The following is a 19454-nucleotide window of genomic DNA, read 5'->3' on the forward strand; positions in this document are numbered from 1 at the left end:
TTTGGGTATCAGGTGCCCTTCTTTAGGTCTCAGGGGTATTGGTTGTAGCTGTGTTGGTCTAAGGACGTAGGGACACAAAGTTTCATAGTTGGTTGGGTCGGAAGGGACCTGAGCAGATCATCTAGTCCGACCCCCTGCCATGGCAGGAAAGAGTACTGGGGTCATACGGCCCTGGAAAGGTGTTCACCTAACCTCCTCTTAAAGCCCCCCAGGGTAGGGGCCTGCACCACTTCTCTTGGAAGCTGGTTCCAGATCCTAGCCGCCCTGACCGTGAAGTCGCGCCTCCTGATGTCTAGTCAGAATTTACCCTCTGCCAGCTTGTGACTATTATTTCTAGTCACTCCTGGCGGTGCTCGGGGGAACAGGGACTCCCCCAGTGCCTGCTGGTCCCCCTGACTAGTTTGTAACAGGCCGCTAGATCCCCCCTCAGCCTTCTCTTGTGGAGGCTGAACAGGTTCAGGTCCCGTAGCCTCTCCTCATAGGGCCTGCCCTGCTGCCCCCTGACCATGCAAGTGGCCTCCTCTGGACCCTCTCCACGCTGCCCACATCCCTCCTGAAGTGCGGCGCCCAGAACTGGACACAGTCCTCCAGCTGCGGCCTGACCAGTGCCGCACAGAGAGGGAGGATCACCTCCCTGGACCTGCTCGAGATGCATCTGTGGATGCACGACAAGGTGCGGTTGGCCTTCCTGACTGCCTCCCCACACTGCCGGCCCATGTTCATCTTCGCATCAATGATGCCTCCAAGATCCTTTTCTGCCTCTGCCCTGACGAGAAGGGAGTTCCCCAACCTGTAGGCATGGTGCTGGTTCTTCCTCCCCAGATGCAGCACCTTGCACTTGTCGGTGTTGAATCCCATCCTGTTCTCATCCGCCCACCCCTGTAACCTGTCTAGGTCCGATTGTAGCCTATTCCTTCCTTCTAGCTTGCCCACATCCCCCCCACATCTTAGTGTCGTCAGCAAATTTGAACAGGGTGCTTCTTACCCCCTCGTCCAGATCACTAATGAAGATGTTGAACAGTGCGGGCCCGAGGACCGAGCCCTGGGGGACCCCACTGCCCACATCCCTCCAGGTCGAAAATGACCCGTCCACCACCGGTCTCTGGGTGCGGCCCTCCAGCCAGTTGGCGACACATCTGGCTGTGTGAGTGTCGACACCACAGCCCCCAGTTTCTTAATGAGAACGGGGTGAGAGACAGTGTCGAAGGCCTTCCGGAAGTCCAGGAAGACGATGTCCACTGCTACCCCTGCGTCTAAGGATTTGGTGACCTGGTTGTAGGAGGCCACCAGGTTGGTCTGACAGGACCTGCCGCTGATGAACCCGTGTTGGTTGCCCCTAAGCATAATCTCCCCCGCTGGCCCCTCGTGGACATGTGCCAATAATTCTCTCAATAAGCTTGCCCAGGATCGAGGTAAGACTAACTGGCCTATAGTTCTTTGGGCAAATCCAGTATCTTTTATTAGACCAACTCAGATAGATGGAAACATTCTTCTTTGCAAGCTTTTGGGTACCAACACCCTTCTTCAGGCTGAGGAAGCGTTTGCAGTTGCTCTGTGCTCTTCCTGACACTCCTGTGCTATTTAGACTGGCAGCCGTTTGCAGCAGGGACGTCTCTTACTAATGTTCAGTCAGCCTCTGACCAAGTAGGTTGTTGCCTATAAACGCTCTTTGCTCTCTAAACCAGTTAGTCTCTAAGGTGCCACCCTGCCCTGTTTCGGACTGATGTGACCAGGCAACTCTCTACAAAGTGTTTGTATAGCCGATAGCGCAGTGGGTGACTAATTTTGGTGGAAGCCGAGGGGTGCTTCTGTAGTACAAGTGGAAGCAATGACATTATTTCCGTTCTGCAACACACATCCAAATCTGCACAGCAAGTCACTGGAAGAGCTAAAAACAGAACCCAGGAGTCCTGGTTCACAGCTTCCTATTACAATTGTACCATTCTGTCAACATACTCCCAACTGTGACCATCCTTTCTCTAATTCTGCAAATCCTGTTAGTCCCGGTGGGTTCTGGAAGTACGGAGTACGTGAAGATAAGAAAATTACAATTTAAGAACTTAAAGCCAACATTTCAGCCCTTATAACAGTGGTGAAGGAGAATTGGGGCTGTTGTAAGTTTTGTTCTGAACCAGATCCAGTACTGGTTCAGCATCTGAATCTTTTACTTTCTCTGAACCAGCTCACCCATCCTCAGTTAAAAGTGCCTATGGGTGTGTCTGCATGTGCATTTACTGCGCAGTAAGTTACTGTGCAGTAAGCAGTTCTTACACCAGCATCTACACATGCAGGCTTTACACCGCAGTGACGCCGTGTGTGGACTGACTTGGGGCTCAAGTTAGTCCCGAATCAGTCCACACACACATGGTTACTGCATTGTAAGGCATCTACATGTGCCTTACTGCACAGTAACTACTCAGGCGTAAGTTTAAGCTGGTGTAAATAAGTTGGTGTAAGTCACCATAGTTACTGCACACTGTGGGCGCGCACATGTAGATACTCACCTGTACTGCACAGTAATTTTTGGTTACCTAAGTTACCGCGCAGTAACTGCATGTGTAGATGTGCCCTATATGTTGTAATTGTGATGGAGCTGCACATCCACAGCTGTCAGGCATATCAGCGTTAGCCTAGGAGTAAAGAGCTATGTAAGGAAGGAACCAGTAGGTAGATAGTCAGTATTGCACAAAGGCTGCAGTCCCCAGTCCTTGTTGTCATTGTCCAAAGCCCTGTCCAGTCCTGTCTGTCCACCTTAAGGGAATTTGAACCAAGAAAAAATGAACTCTGCATCCTGACAGCATCTCATGTTATAAACCGAAGAGAGAAGTCATCCTCATAAGAATGCCTCTCTTATTCTCCATCCTTTAGTCTGACTAAGCTCTCTCACTATTCCTCCAAAAGCTGCTCGCGCCTTGTCTCAGAATAACTTCTCATATTAAAAAGACGCTGTCAATTTAAATGGAGTGCAATTTGTGAAAAAATGAACTCAAAGCAGTGTCAGATGCAGCACTCCCGTCTGCCAGGCTGCAGGCTTTTACATTCCCCTTCCCCCATTCAAAGGCTATTTCTTTCCACCTTGTTACTGCACAACTCCCACGGGCAGGAGACAGCAGGGCTAGAAGGGCAATCTCCTCCTCTCACGGGTCTCAGGCAGGACACGGACGATTTTAAAAGCATTGGAAGAGGCACAAAACATGCACAGCAACCATGGGGACTCTTTAAACGTAATCAGCTGCATGTGAGGCATGATCCAAAGTTTGCTGAAATCCTTGACTCTTCCCAACGATTTTAGCAGCCCTGGCCAGAACCCCCATATTAAACAAGCTGAAAACAGAGAACAATATTTTTCCACTCGGTGATTTAGTTGTTGGTGATGTTTAGGGGTTACTAATCCTGGCAGAAGTTGATTTTTTTTTTCCAGACACACAGTTGGTTTCCTGTGTTGACGGTGTCTCTGAAAGGCTGCATCTGGCCTACTTAGCAAGAGTTTTTCTTGGTCCCCCCTGGGACTCGGACTTCATGAACAAAACTCTACTGTGAGCATCTGAGACATTAGTAGTTACTCTGGCTTGACACTGGCTTAACTGAAGCCGCCAGAATTTACTACCATACCTGAGCTGGGTTTTAGAGTCCTTAAAATACACATGATGATCTTATGAAAGCGAAAGGCTGGTCTGGGCATGCAGTCAGGATGGGCTGTCTCTGCATGACTGGGTGTTTAGACCTGGGGGTCTGTGCTCAGAGCCATCTCTGTTGAGCATCCCAGGTTATATCGGTAGCTCAGAGCAGGAGCCGCGACTCTGCGTGGCACGTGCACCAGATGATGTTAATTGGCTTCTGCTTCCTTCTCCGCAGCTGCAGCACTGAGTCTGCCGTTGAGTCCCCATCCAAGGGACCATGTGACCAGGGGAAAGCCGATCTCTCATCTCCAGAGGACAGCAATCAGTCTACCGAGATTCCCATGGCAACGCAGACATGGAACAAGCCAAATAATGAGACACCTGGCGATGCTCAACCTGCAGCAAGTGTAAGGAAAAAAAGGTGGCTTTGGCCGGGTGCTTGCAACTGTTAGACATTTAATCTGGTAGGAGTCAGAAGGACGTGGACTAAGTGGATTTTTGAGGCTGGGAATGAATGTCCAAAGCAAATTCACGCCTCCCAGATAGCGTCAAAAGCAGACTTTTCTGCTGCACTGTTTTGGGTTTGATTTCTGGCTCCTGGAAAATTTGAGAGCAATCTTCTACTACCCTACTATGAGCCCCCCTGCCTGCCAAAGGGCCGGGGCTGCCCATACTGCTTCTTGGCTGAGCTCAGCAGCACTGCTACCCCTCCGTCCTGCCTTGCCCGCACCAAACCCCAGCACCGAGGCAGTGTCACTGCCTTAAAAGCAGCTCAGGATGCTTGCCAGATAGCACGTTCGAGAGAGCAACCTGCATTGCTGAGATGCACCATGTGTGCATCTTGGCCTGGCACGGAGGCCGTGTGGCCCTGCCACAACATGTCCAGAAGCGACCTCCCAAATGCCCCGCATTTGGGCAAGTCCCTGGCCTAAGGAGCACTCAAGACAGAGGGCGAAAGGAGGCAAAATGGCCTGGTGTCACCCAGCAGAGGTGGGCTTGCGAGCCAGGTGTCTGCCCTCCAGGCTGTTATCCTCCCGCCCAGCCTCCAGCGCTTTGCTGTGAGCTTCTGCAGCAGCAGGACCAGGCTTTGCTGCGACTTCAGGCAGCAGCTGGCAGAGCGCCCCTCGCTCAGCTTTTAACTCCCCCACCCTGTTCCTTCCCCGCTCTGAAGCCCCTTGTCTGTGTTGCAGAGCTCAAGTCCCAGCGGCCGCAGATCAAGCTCGGACATGGCCCACGAGGCGGCAGAGTGTGCCAAGGCCCAGCGGGAGTGCCGCCTGCGGCCTCACTTCAGCGACCCCATGCCCGCCGATGCCGTGAAGAGGAAACAGCTGGAGCTGAAGATCGCCGCTGCTGCTCGGCAGCATGCCCACAAGCGACGGCAGGAGAGAGACACAGGTACCCGCACAACTGGCTTGGCGCTGCCTGCCCTTGGGTGAATTGGAAAGGGGCCCTGCTCCCTCTGCAGAGGGGCTGAGCGGGAAGATGAGCCAGAGGCTGGTCCCTGCTGGACTGGCATCAGGCCGGACTGATGCCATTACTGCAGAGAAGTTACTCTGGGGTGACTCAGCCACACACAGAGCGGGAATCAGGCCCAGTGCCATCCAGTGTGCCGTCTCTGTCCCCCCCATGCTCGGTCCAGATGGCTGCGTGTAGCAGGGGGGAGATGCAGTGATATACTCCTGTGCTCTTAGCTGTTCCTGCCTGCCACAGCTGTCAAAAGGGCTGCGAGGCAGCTGGGCACAAGTTAGGACCTCACCGGCTGCCAGCAGCTGCCAGCTAAGGAAGATGCAGAGGTAGCAGGAAGTCGGTCCCAGTGCTGCGTCCCGCTCTGGGGATGACTTGCCCCAGAGGATGAGTGCATGAGCTGAGAGTTGATCCCAGCTCTCACTTCTGTGATTCATGAAACAAGGGGAGGGGTTTCTGTACTAGGACAATGCCCCAGGACACCCCGTTATCTCTGCCTCACTCCCCATCCCGTCGCCCACTCAGCACTTGGTTACACCTCATGGCCGCATGGGTTATTGCACAAAGTACATGCAGAGGGTGAGGCCCTCAGATGGTGTGAATCAGGGGATACGCAACACGAGTGGAGCTCTCTGGATGAACATGCCCCGAGGAGCTGACCTTTCTGCAATGCAAGCCTGAAATCAGAGGGCAATTTGTGGCCGAGGCCACCTGAGTGACAGCCCAGAGGATCCCGGTCTCTGTGGCTTGGGTGCTCCCAGGTCAGTCCGCAGTGTGCTAGCGAGGAGGATGGGGGAATGGCTCCTCTCTAAAGGAGAGATGGGGGTGGAAAGGCTGGAAGTGGCCAGAGTCTACCATGCAAACTCTTCTCGAAGGCTGTCACGAGTTCTGTTTCTTCCCAGGTCCCGTGGTGGCCAAAGCCAACGTGGGCCACGGCTGCAGCTTCGACGAGAGCAGCTACATGCTGAGCAGCTCCCTGCGATCCAAGCACCGCTGGAGCAACGTCAGTAGCCTGAGCGCCGACAGCGGCATCGCCAGCAGGAGCGACGACAAGGACAGCGACCCCGCCAGGACCAGGTCGGCGGAGGTGGAGCGGGCGGACAGCGGCATCGACCAGGCTTCGGCCAGGAAATGGAAGAGCAGAGCCTCCGAGACACTGAGCTCCCTGCAGGCCTGGGAGGCGCACAGGCCCTGCACCGACTGTGGGGAGAGGGATTTCCCGCCGGAAACAGATGCCCAGAACCGCAACAAGAGACGGGCCAACCTGTGCGAGAAGTGCCTGAAGCGCAGGACCGAGCGGAAGGAGTCGATCCTGGAGTTTGTCAACACGGAGGCCAGCTATGGCGAGGACCTGCGGATCATCAAGGAGGAGTTTTACCTGCCCATGCAGGCGGCTGGGCTGCTGACCCAGGAGCAGCTGCTGGGCGTGTTCAGCAACATCCAGGAGCTGATCGACCTCAACGAGAACTTCCTGGAGATCCTGCAGGAGGAGATCGACCAGGCCTTTGATCAGGTACGGGCCCTGCGCTCGGCTTCGCTCCCCCTCCGAGCAACTGGGGCTAGCTGGCCTAGCCACAAGTCATGTCATTAATGGAGAGTGGTCAAGTGGGTCCCACCCCCGGGATGCAGACGCTCCCAATAGTCACTTTATATCTCTGGGCTGCTGCTGTTTATCAGCATACCTTTCCTTGGTTGTGACAGAGCAGTGCTGGTTTACATCTGCTGAGGATCTGGCCTCGTGTGCCTCAGCTGACCCATCCATGAAGTGGGTGTAAGGAGACATATGCACTGTGCGTCACGGGGGTGGGAGGAGGTGGCGAGGCTCCGTTACCAGAAGTGAATGCAAAGTTACTGGCCTAGATCTTTAGCTGGTTGAGTTGGGTCAACTCCACTTCAGTCAGTGGAGCCGTGCAGATTTGGCCTCACTGAGGATTGGGCACATTGCCTTTTGGCTCAGGGAGAAGTGGGCTGCTCGACTTGCCAGGGGTCACACAAATGAAGACAGGAGACACTGAGCGCTAACCCTGCGCGCGCCGGCGGGATCAGCTCTGGCGGGCAGAGTTCGGAACGGCAGGGCAGCTCCCCACCACCTTGTATTATGCAGATCCCTGCACTTTGATTGGCTCTTTGGCTCTCATTGGCATCAATACCAGAAGGTTATTTTTAATAACTATGCAGCATGCACATCCCTGCGCTGGCATGGCTGTCAGCCCTTATTAGTCAATCAGTGTCAAGAGATTTGCATAATCCCTTTATGGTTATCTACCCACAACTGTGCTGTGCCTCTGCAAATCCTTCTAGTCCAATTTGCTCCTGTAGTTCCTTCCTCTGTGACTGGCTTTGACTTTCCTGGCACCGAAAAACCTCGTCATAGTTTCTCACTTACCCCCAGAGGAAGCAGGAAGATGTGCCAGGGAAAAGAGGCAGCTTTGGCAACGCGTCCATCCAGATGTGGGCCCCATCCTACCACTGTTAGCCTGAGCTGTTAGCCAATATTCAAGGTCTTGCAAGTTGTTTCTGGGAAGAGAAGGATTTGATGATGGGGTAGGGTAGCTTCTCAGTGCCAAGGATGTACAAGGCCCAGTTGCTGTGTGTACAATAGGATGCAAATAGCAGGACAGTTTGTGTCCCGTTCCTCACCTGTTTCCAATGGCTCTGTCCGAAGCTCTCTTCTCCTCCTCTACCTCCTTCCCAATCTCATGCTCCAAGGGCTTCTCTGGCTGCATCTGGGGCTTCCTCACTGCCTTCCCCCAGCAGCACCTATTGCTTCTCTCTGGGACCCACAGCTGCATCAAACACTCAGCTCCCTCACCCCTGTTTTGCTCTGAGTCTGTACTTTGCAAGCAGACTCCAGCCAAAACTCCCCATTAGACTCATGATCAGCCCTGCAGGTGACCTGTGCTTTGGGCAGTGAGGAATTTGTTCCATAAAGAAACTTAACAGCATTCGGCATTGATCCTGCATGAAGGGCCACTGTGATATCAGCAACCGCAGGGAAATCTCACTTAGGCCTCAATCTCTTACCAGGTTGGACGTAGGAATCAACCTCATGCTTGCAACAGTCCTGTTGGGGAAGTGACAGTGACATGAGAAAATGGGAAATGAAGATGTAGACAGATCCCCCCATTGCTAGTGGAGCCAAGACTGGAGGAGGATCCCCCGGGGGAATGAGCTGGCATAACCTAAACCTTGCTGCCTGGATCACAGGCCCATGCACTGCATGGCCCAGTGTGGAGAAGGCTGCATGGAGGCCAGCAGGGGCATGGGACCCTGGTTTAGGGAGGCTGGCCTGGCAAGGGCTGCACTTTTGCAGGGCACTTGAAATGGAAGCTACAGAAACCCCTGCAAAGTCCCATTGCACAGTAAGGTGAAGGCAGTAGGGGTCGGCAGTGAGCCCCGTGCCCCCCAAAGGGTCATCACCATGCAGAGGGAATAGGCAGGGGTTAGTCCAGGGGTCTGTGGTCAGGGTGAAGAAAAGGAGCATGTGGATGCATGGGTCTCTTGCCAAAAGTGCCTGCAGCTTGGGGTGCAGGAGAGCCAGCTTCTCAGTCACTCCTTACCACAGCATGGATAGGTCATGGGGCTCATTCAGCAAATGATGCCTGCGACTTTGAAAGCAAGGGACCAACCGGTCCCCTTTAAGGTACAGGGCTGTGTGGTCACCACCTCGGGCACGGCCCAGGGCAGTCACTACTGCATGGCAACAGAGGAGCTCTCCAAGCCCCATGGCAGTGATTCTGGCACAGAGCGAAAAATGAATCCAGGCCACCAGAGAGCAGGGAAGGGGCAGGCGATCAGCGCAGACTCCTCTCTGCTAAGGAAACACAAACCACCTATTGCCCATTGTAGGTAAGGGTCCCTGCAGCCCACACTTATTAGACCATGCCACAGCCACACCTTCACCAACCCTGACAGCTTCCAGCTGCAGCAATGCATCAAGGATCCCTGGGCCGATGGCCAAGAGCAGGGGAACAGCTGCTAACCGCTGCCTGTTTTGTCACCCCTATGCCCCATTGCCCTCTCCCCCCTTCTCTATGGCCTCCTGTGCAACCAGCCCTGTGCTGAAAGGGGATGCAGAGTTACTGCTGAAGCCATCACTGCAGGCCACTTGTTATGCAAACACCTGAGTCGGGCATTACCATGGCACTGTATTCTCATTGCTGGCCTCATTTGTTTGCTCATGCACAGGGTTAAAATACCAGGAAACACATTTTTATGCAACCATCAAAGGTGCCCACATAGCCCAGGGAACAGCTGGTCCCAGGAGCTCCAAACAGCACAAAACCAGTTCAGCTCCTGAGTGCATGGAGGAGTTGCACTAAGCCACTGCCCATTTTTCGTGAACGCTTGCAATGCCACGTGGGCTCGTTATGCCAGACTGACCTGCAGCAAAGGCCCTGGGAGCGCTGGGCCAGAGAACACACTCTGATCCCCAGCAGTGGCCTGGGCACCAGCCCACTTCAGGAGAGGGTGTTTTGTGTGGTCCAAGGTGTCACTGGCTTGATAACTCCTCTCTCCTTACACGTGGTCTCCTGACCGGGATAGTGCCTGTAGGTCTGATGGCACTGGCAGTGAGGGTGCTAAATGCAAAGTGGCATGGGCTGCATCTCTGCTCCCAACACCTGGATCTCTAGTATGTTTGAGAGTGGCTTCATTGGTGCATTGCTGCTCTTGAAGCATGCAAGCCAGGGCTGGCTGGGCTCAAGGTGCCAGCAAGGGTCAGAGGTAGATGTGTTTGGGGACCAGACCAAGACCAGCTCCTTGTTTTACATGGGTCACCTCATGGCTCTCAGAGACTGCTGACACTGCATTTAAGCTGCTCACCTAGAAAAGGACGGATTGCCCATTGCCACTTGCTCAAGCCACTGGATCCCCTTGTGTCAGGGAGACAAGTGGGCTCAGGGGGAGTCCTGCACACATCCTGCATGGGCAAGGGAGGGACAGGCTGACAGAGGCCAACAAGGAACAGAGCTGAGGCAAGATCTAATGCAGAGACAAGAGAAATAGGCAGGACTATTTGGTGAGGAAATGATCACATCTGGGCCTCCTGCTATCGGTAGCGCTTGTTCTCCAAGCTCCGTCTAGGAAGGTCAAGCTCTCTCCATAATGACAGTGCCTGTCCCGTTTCTCCTGCACATACAAAATACCACTGGGGCACTTCCTTGGGTCTAACTTTCCTCCTGTAGGAAGGGTCCTTTGCAGTCCAGGGAGAAAGGGCCCAGGTTTTCAAGCATTCGGCAGCTCATGAGCTAGGTTCAATGTGCACAGATGAGCTCCATTGAAAACCTGGCCTCTGGAACCGTATGCATGACACTGAGAAGGCAATGGGACCGCCAGGGTCGTAAGTACAGTACCTGACAGCGTGTGCACATTGTGCCAAGCCCCTAGCTTAGCCGGACCCACTTGTGTGCCCTTCTCTCATCAACTGACCACAGCGGCTGCCATGTGCGCTTGCAGGGCGACGACGATCTCATGACCGTGTGCATTGGCGAGGTATTCCTGGAGTTTGTCAACATGCTGCCTGCCTTTCAGACCTATTGTCTCCAGCAGTCATCGTCCGTGAACATGCTCAATGCCCTGGAGAAGGAAAAAGAGCTGCTCAGGTGAGCAAGGCTGGGCCTGTACATCTAGGCTTTGTGAACTGGGTATGCTGGAAGGCACCTGCCTTGGATGCTAGCATGTGCTTTGCCTTTGCTGAGCTGGGAGAGAGGCGAATCCAGCTTCTCAGTACATTTCAGACTTGATCTGATAGGTCCTTTATTTCCAAGGGGCTAGGGAACGACACACTGTCTCTGCCCTGTTTAGACCTTGGCTTCTTGGCTGGCATAGCCCACAGATCAGCTGTTGCGGAGATATGTTTCTGTGATGCCAGGGCTCATTGATTGGGAACTGAGCTGAAACCCACCAACCTCATTTCAGAGAGGCCACCAGCCAATCCACACATGGAAACAGCTTTCAGGCCTTGCTGGCCGGAGCTAGATTAAGGGTTGAATTTTCATATTGAGGCAGTGTTGCCTACTGGAAGGAGCACTGGACTGGGACCTGGTAGACCTAGGTTGTATTCCCAGCTCTGACACTGACCTGCTGAATCATCTTGAGCAAGGTAGTTCCCTTCTCTGTGCCTCAGCAGCTGCATCTGTAGAACAGAGATGACAAAACTGACTCCCTTTGCTTGGGAAATAGCAATAAAACGTACTGTGTAAGAACACGTTATTAGTATTAATCTCTGATGCAAATGGATGCAGCTGCATGGAAGTCCCTGGAGCTCAGTTAGTCCAGGATCAAGCTCTACCCACGTTATAATGATGGCTCCCTTGCAGAGTGCTGGGATTGCCTCTCATGGTGGCTAGATGCACACCATAACCTGGCATGATCTGCAGCTGTAGATGGACAAGCCTGGTCTTGGGATATGCGGGGCCCTGCCAGGGGTTCAATATCCAGCATATCTCAGTGCCATACCTATGGGTAGATCTAGAATTTGGAAAAGCTGGGGTGCAGAAAGCGAGGTGCATCATCATGTATAAAACAACACACATTTTTCTCCTGTTAAAAATAAACTAATAGGCTCAGGGCTGGATTTTGCAGTTTAAGATTGAAGCAAAAAAAAAAAAACTTCATTGGAAGGAGTTAAAAACAATCTGCAGGGCTGTGAAATAGGAGCTCCAGTACTAGGAGCAGCGAACAGAAAGCAGGATGGCAGAACAAAGGATACCTGGATGGGTGCAACATGAAGCCTGTTATAAAGGAGAGAGGGTTGTTAACACCTGTGGAACAGAGGTTTAGAAAGGACTGGGGAGATGACAGTGAGCCAGGAAGTGAAGTGACTCCCTCAGCCCTTCCCGACTAGAAATGCTGCTGCCACAGCAGAACTGCAGGCAGGTGGAGCAGGAATCAAAGCACGGGGTGCAAGTGCATCCCCCTTGGATCCTCCCCTGGCCACACTTGTTATTTTGCATGCTGTTTTTCACCATCTGCTACCAGCAGTGTCGCTTCATTATTATTCCCTTTTCACCTCCCTGCAGAATATTCCTCAACGTTTCCCAGAACGACAACACAGCACTGCGGCGCATGAACCTGAGGTCCTTTCTGATGGCTCCTTTGCAGAGAGTCACCAAATACCCGCTTCTGCTCAGCCGCATCATCAAAGCCACCATCGAGTACCACCCGGATCACAGCAGCCTGCGGGAAGCCAAGTGCCGCATTGAGTCGCACCTGGAGCACATCAACATGAAAACCAAGCAAGAAGGGAACTCGTGGACCCTGCGCTCCTTCCGCCAGGATAGCAAGAAGAGGAGGGAAGTCATCAACATTGAGATGAGGGAAACTGCCATCAAAACCATGACCTGGCTGCGGGAAGAGACACGCTTCGTGATGGAGGGACCTCTGCAGCTGGCTCAGCCGCCGGATGGCCAGTGGGTCAAAAAGGGCAGCAAGACCTTGAAGTTTCAGAACATGCAGGTGCTTCTCATGGTCAACATGAAGCGAGTTTCTGAGTCCGGCCTGGAGTCTGCCGAGCTGGGACTGGTGAAAGATGCGGTGCTGGTGCTCATCAGGGACAAGAATAACGGGAAGTTCAGTTTGCTCAGGGAGCCCTTGCGGCTGAGTAACTGCATCGTCTCCGCAGATCCCGACTGCGACGACACGTTTGAACTCATTGAGATCAGGCGGGAGGCCTTTGTGTTCCGGGACAGTGACAGGGCACGGACTCACCACTGGTTCAGGCAGATCAGGAGGTATTCGAGAGAGCTGGGCTCTTGGAAGAAGCGCCGTAATGCTCTGCCCAACATTATGATAAGCACATCCCATAACCGGTCTTGAAAGCTTGGCTAAGCCAGCCAGACCTGCACAGAAACATTGCCGGGCTCTGTGGATTCAATTAATCTCTGGTGCAACTCCCTCAAAGTCAGCGGAGTTAAACTAGGGGTGAGTTTGGTCCAACAAGGCCGATCATTTGCAAACAGGCTGGGAACCAGACGTTACAGCCCCACCTTGGAGTCCAGCAAGACTGACTTATGGCCTAGTTGAGACGGACTTGCTTACGATGAACAGGCTCCTTGTGAAGATCCGTTCTCTGGAAAGAAGCATAACTTGTTAACAGCACATGAAAGAAAAAGTTGTAATACACGTTGCATGATGATGCTGAAGAACTGCCCTGGACAACATGAGAGAGGTTTCCAATGTTGCACATATTTCATCAGCATTAAAAGCCAGGTTCAGTATTACTGAATAAGAGAGGAAGTTTGGACACAATCATGACCTCATTTGACTGGTTCCCAGCCTCTCTAGCACAAATTCTATTTCATTAGTTGATACCTCTACAGTCAATGAAAGATTTATTGTTAAAGAAATAAATAATTTTTTTTCATCTCTAACCCCAACCAAGTAGATGCAGAATGTCATGCATGTGAAAAAACAAAAAGAGTGAACAAAAAAAAAATCTCTCACACACATACACACTCTCCAAAATACCTATAGGACCCTGAAAAAAGAGCAATATCCCTTTATTAAAACCATCAGATTTTTAAGCGACCTCTGTAGAGACATCATTTCAGACGGGTGGAAAATAAAGTGTCACCTGAAATGTTTCAGGACTGTGGGTATGTAAATAAGTCCCCACTACCACTTCTGGTGAACTTAGATGTCTGTGATTATTTAAAATGATGTAATCTACTGTATCTCAGAATTTAAAAAGGAACACTTTACATTGTACTGTAGATTAACAACATAAAGTGGTTTAATACTTACCCTCTGATGACTCTAGATCAGTGTTCGGCTTATGCTTTGAGTCCATTTTGTTTTCTAGAGGTAACGTTTCGCTGGTCACAGGATGAATTTAGATGAGTGGAGAAACATGCATCTCTCTTTGGCCTCACCTGAGAAAAATTCAGGTGGTTCCAACTGAGGCGGTAGGAAATTTCTCCTAGCACAGCTGTCCCATTTCTGGCCTCACCAGTCTTGTTACACTCACTGTTGCTAGACAGCTTTAGATCAGCGTAAACCTTTCCACTACATATCAATTCTGAACGTGTTCCTTAGTCTCATGCAAATTGTCTAGCTCAGGAGCTGAGAGAGCAGAAGTAAGAGCTGTCAAGGAAAAAAGAGGGAGAAAGGGGGGCACACAACAGGAAATACCTCTACTTCAATTGGCATCAACAGCACATAGATTGCTCTGACTTAGACACTGGTTAGCAAAAGTGTAAGTAAGCTTAACAGTGCCAAGAGATTTTAACTTGTAGCACTTTCTGCATGCGGTCTCACGTCTGCAGAGTCAGCAAGGTAAATCAGCGCACCGACACGCCGTGACGGTCAGGGTGCAGACACATGACATCAAGCGTGCCTGGACTGTGGTTCAATGCATCTCAGATTGCAACCCAGAGAGGGCTTCTCCCTAGAAAACAGGCTGAGGTCAGAGCTGCTTCACAGCAGGTTGTGCCCAGAGGTGAATCCCACCAAGACGGTCTGCACACAAGATACATGCTTGTGTAGTCCTCCTTTGACACCTGATGTCACAGGAGATGTATATTAAGGTAGTCCTGCAGCCTTCAGTCTGCCAAAGCCTGGTCTTTCTGGAGCTGAACAGCCGTGCAGAACCCAGAGATCGCTCAATCAGACTTTGCTACAGCTGCTGAGATGTTACCTTACACCCTGGCGACTCATCTAGACAACAGCCTACAGGTCAGTATTTTTGGTCAACTCGCACTGCTTTGCATTTTGTGCATTTCAAGAACTGTTTTCATGGTTGTTTGCGTCTGTAGGAGGGGCCATTTTCTGAGTCCTTCGGAGGCATTATAAACACATGCCAGGGATGGCTGGATCACAGAAACTGAGGGTTGAAGTGACCTCAGGAGGTCACATCTAGTGCAGCCCCCTGCTCAAAGCAGGACCAGCCCTAGCTACATTGTCCCAGCCAAGGCTTTGTCTAGCCAGGTCTTCAAAAACGTCCAAGGACAGAGTCCACAGCCTCTCTGGGTAACCTGTTCCAGTGCTTTACTACCCTCCTAGTGAGAAAGTTCTTCCTAATATCTAACCTATACTTCCCTTGCTGCAACCTGAGCCCATTGCTCCTTTTTCCCTTACTGCCCCTTGAGCCCATTGCCACATTGGCTTCACCTGCCAGCGCTGAGAACAGTTCAGCCCCATCCTCTTTGGATACTTTGGATCATGAGCTGCCTTTGGCGATTGCTCCTCTGTTGTGGCACCAGCAGAACTCTGTGGCATCTCCTATAAAGCAAATCCATTTTCTCTATTATTTCCCCGATCCTGGTATTAGTTTTTTCTTACTGTCGTTACTAGTTTCATGTTGTTTTAAAAGGTAGGACACCCCTATCAAGCCGCAATAGCGCAAGTCATGTTATAGCAACCAGACTTGCTCTTTCAGCTGCTAGGAACAGGCTTAGGAAGTTTCTCCAGGGAGGAAGCACTGAGGGATCTGAACATTGCATCGGATGCTTCCCACTTCATCTACCCGACTTGCATTCGGAAGCTGAGCTGGTTCTCTGCGTTAAGATCAGGGCAAGCAGCCAGAAGTAGCTCCTAATAACATTCAACGCTTGCAAATTGGATGTTTAACTCCTGCTCACTGCACATTAGCATGGGTTTGAGGTGGCCAAACTTGCAGTTTGTTCAAGGCAGGACCATGATTTTCACCACTTCCAGGGATTCATTCAAAATTCAAGTCCAGTCATTAGCACCGTCTCCTCAGTGGCCAAGGTCTGAGATGCAGATAATACCAAAGTCATTTGAGATGCTTCAGTTCCTGTGTCATTTGTGCACGCACTTCTTCATCTAAGGGCTAGAGGTTTGTCCTGTATCCTGTCCCTACAAGCGGCAATGGTACCTATACAGGAGTGCCTTTGGAGATGCCCATGCATCCTTCTTCTCTAAGTATATTTATAGTAGCCACAAGTTCCAAGACAATGCTGTAATATGAAGACAACCTGGATAATAAAACTGCATAGAGTTGGAGACCCTCATTCTCAAACACCATCCTTAAAAATCTTTTCTGATCTCATTTTACTGGGGGGATGACTGCATCTTGCTTCGACAGCTGGAAAGCTGCAGGGAGACAACAGAATTGTGGCTGAGGATGTCTAGTATAGTACCAACATGATAGATACCTGGCAAAGTGCCCTGGACTCCTTTTCTGTGGTAGCTTGATTCTTTCAATTAGGCTGAAACTACCCCTGCTGTTTAAAGGGCAGTTAAGCAATAATTTATATGTTCCCAAAAGCACAGAGTAAATGTGGGATGCATTGCTAGGTGAGATTTTGGGTTGTTTGAAATCAATTGGCAGCCTCAGCCCAATAGATGTTTGTTAAAGATTTTTTTTTTTCAAGTATCAAACAGCAGCCCAATCTGAGCAGAGAACGGCTAGTCTCCTTCCCTTAAGGAGAAAGCAATAGGAGGGCAGCAGGTCTACTTTCCCACCAGTAAAGGAAATCGCTAGACTGCTCCCTCACTTAGTTACCCCTATTGGCAGCTCTCTTACAAGATGATGAGTTAGGGATCTCAGGAGCACCAGGCTGCTGGAGGTGGTGTTCAGGGCTGGAAAAAGCTGCACAGCCTGGAAGGCTTCAGCTTCTCTCTCCGACGCGATGATTTTTCTCCATAACGATCTGCAGTCAAAGCCAAGAGGTGGCTTTTTGAATAACTGAGCATCTTTAAATTCCTTTCTGTTAGGAGCGGCTGTCAGATGAGCCAGTCACTTTAAATAGGGAACGCCTTTCAGAACAATTCGCATTGATATCTACCAGGTGTGCCATGTTACAGAGATTTCAGTTTCATGGGAGGAGTCCTGTCCAATCCTTGTAAAGGAGGCATTTCTCTTCTAAATAAGACAGAGCCTGTCCTCAATATGATAATGTGGGATTGCTTTTTGGGTAGAAACAATATCGTTAACGCTCTCCAAGTCACATAGGGACACTTTTTCCTAAAACAAAAATAGTCAGTCATGGAGCATGGCAAGTCTTTTGGCAGCCAGCTATGTTAACTACAGGAACCAACAGATGACAAAGTTGACAGGCTCATGTTTTGAATTTTTTTATCTTTAATGTGTATGTGCTCAGCTGCTTACCAGCTTTTAACTTACAGGTGTTGAAAGGGAGCCTGCGCAGGGATTAATCTCTGCAGTGTAAAACCGCTTCGTTTTAGGGAAACTTCACATGGTGCAAGGAAGATGATTTCTAGTCTCAGGAGACGCGTTGTAAACGCTACCTTTTGAATCTAGATTATCCATGTAATGAAACCATCACTAGCTCAACAGCACCTGCCTGCCTCTTACTCTGGAGCCTGAGAAAAGTTACAGATATGGAAAAATACTGCACAGGTTTAATAACCTGGACAAGAAGCTGCTAGAATTCACAGCATTTATACAAGCCAACAAGGTGAAGAGCATTTGCTCCAGACAGAAAGTGCTGGAGCCTTTCCAGTGGCGACAGACTCTTCATAGCAATGTAAGACATGTTTTCCCCTCTTCCAGAAATGTACTGCTGAGAGTGATTTGAAAAATGGGAGGATACTCCCCTTCCATTCAGGGAGCTTTTGCTTCAGGAAACAACACAGCAAATAAATTACAGAGCAAACCCCGAGTGCCACACTTGTTAGTGCTCTTAATAAGCAGAGAGGCAAATTCAAGGCAGAGGAACCCGTAATTATAATCAGGCACCTGTCCTCAATTAATTCAAGCCTGAGCTTGCAACAGATTAAGGGAGGTATTAGCACAATGAGATTGCTGCTTCCAAAACCAAGCACTTGCTCCAGCCCATAAAAATCAGCTTGAACTGCAACTTGGTTCTCCTTGTAGGTCTCTGGTTTCTAGTTCTGTTAGACCGGTCTCTAGCAGCCAGCAGCACCTTCATGAAAGGATGTAGCCAGAGATGCTGGAAGTAACAACCCCTCTCTGAATACCCCAGTGTCTTGTGGATTTACCTTCTATCCTCTCTGCCTGGCCCAAGTCACTCTCCCAAATAAAACGGCAGGAGCTCTTTGTGGCTGAGCAGCAGCCTTGACCACCAAAGGAAAGCAGGTGATTCACTCACAGAAGGAACTTGCAGGAACTTCAGCTGCTGAAGGAGTTCGAGGAAAGCTGGCCACCTTCCCACTTGGAGACAGCAGCCATGCTGGATGGAGCAGAGCACAAGCCAGGCCCTGGCTCCTCCACACCCTATGCTGTGTTCAGCTCCTTTCCTGAATGCTTGGAGGCCAGGTCTTTCCCCAAGCCTAAGGCTGAGTGCATGCACTTTGAATAGGAAGCTGTTAATCAGCTGTCTGAAATGCAGTGCAAGGGGAGCAGGAAAAGGTACAGGCATTTAGTCCTCAACAGCACTGCATGAAGAATAACCCAGACAGCTCTGGGTGTGAAAAGACAGGAATGCAGAAATAGCTCTGTTGGGCTTTAAGTCAGCCTTTGCAATCCCTCTGCTGGCCCCCCTCCCCTTTTTGATCAGCACAGAAGCTGCATGGAGCTGCTTTTTTGACTGCAAGTTTGCCTGGAAGGTTAAAGTTCATTGTGAGCCTGAACCACCCTCACCATCCCGTTTCTGGAGTCTCCAGGGAAAGCTACCTTGGCGCTCACTGCATTGCCAAGCTGGCTTGTTCCCCTGACCAACAGGTCTCTTGGGATGGAGGAGATAGCCATTCCCCTCCTGCAAGACAAGTCTTTCAGGGGCTATCTCCTCCCCTGGTCCTCGTGTAGAGGGAGCAGGCAAGAAAGCACCCTGAACCGGAGGGAAGAGAGAAGCCAAATCACCTGTCTGCAGCTACAGCCCCAGGTTTTCTAGTCATTGGTCTGAGGACCAGGGGATGCTGCAGGACAAACATTCTTGTCTCCCTGCTGCAGGGTTGCTGCCTTCTAATCCCCGTCTCCTTTCCCCATGGAGAAGTCTGAGGGATGAAGAACGCAGCCTTTACTGTGCTGCCACTGATGATCCTGCTGTGGAAAGAGGCTCCCCAATGCTCCCCTGCTACAGGGAGGTGCTTCATAGTCACCTGGCCCCAGGAACACAACATGCTGGAAGGCTGAATGTCAGGAGGAGAGGCTGGGAGAGAGGGAGCCAGACACCTCTGAAGACCTGTGTTCTCCCTGCTCCTCCACAAACCACCTGTGAGACTGAGCAAGTCTCTCAGTAGCTTGGTTTCCTCATCTGTAAAGTAGGGATATCACCCATCTGCCTGTCACACCTCAGAGGTGTGAGAAACAAGTGAATTAAAGACAAAGACACTCTGTGGTTATGGAAGAATTTCTGATGAACCTGTCGGTCAAGACCCCATATAACAAAATCCCCATTTTGGGTGCGTTCTAGGTAAACTCTTCAGAGCTTGATCTTCACTCCTCCCTGATCTCAGGTGATAGGCTCCTCTCCTCTCCCAGGT

General features: G+C 51.0%; 1 protein-coding gene across 1 annotated transcript in view; it reads left to right on the top strand.

Annotated features, from left to right (window-relative positions):
* The window catches only part of LOC149867722 (uncharacterized), a 74476-nt gene extending 60597 nt beyond the window's left edge, over positions 1-13879 (top strand). Inside the window, exons 4-8 of the mRNA XM_090046021.1 lie at positions 3856-4027; positions 4811-5015; positions 5987-6597; positions 10542-10687; positions 12107-13879. Of these exons, the coding sequence (XP_089902147.1) occupies positions 3856-4027; positions 4811-5015; positions 5987-6597; positions 10542-10687; positions 12107-12902 (1930 nt within the window). The 3' untranslated portion in view covers positions 12903-13879. The remainder of the gene's footprint in view (positions 1-3855; positions 4028-4810; positions 5016-5986; positions 6598-10541; positions 10688-12106) is intronic.
* Positions 13880-19454: the final 5575 nt, after the last annotated feature.

The sequence above is a fragment of the Crocodylus siamensis genome, chromosome 4 (genome assembly GCF_052110815.1).
Source record: "Crocodylus siamensis isolate JL-2025a chromosome 4, ASM5211081v1, whole genome shotgun sequence".
In the NCBI taxonomy this organism is placed as follows: domain Eukaryota; kingdom Metazoa; phylum Chordata; order Crocodylia; family Crocodylidae; genus Crocodylus; species Crocodylus siamensis.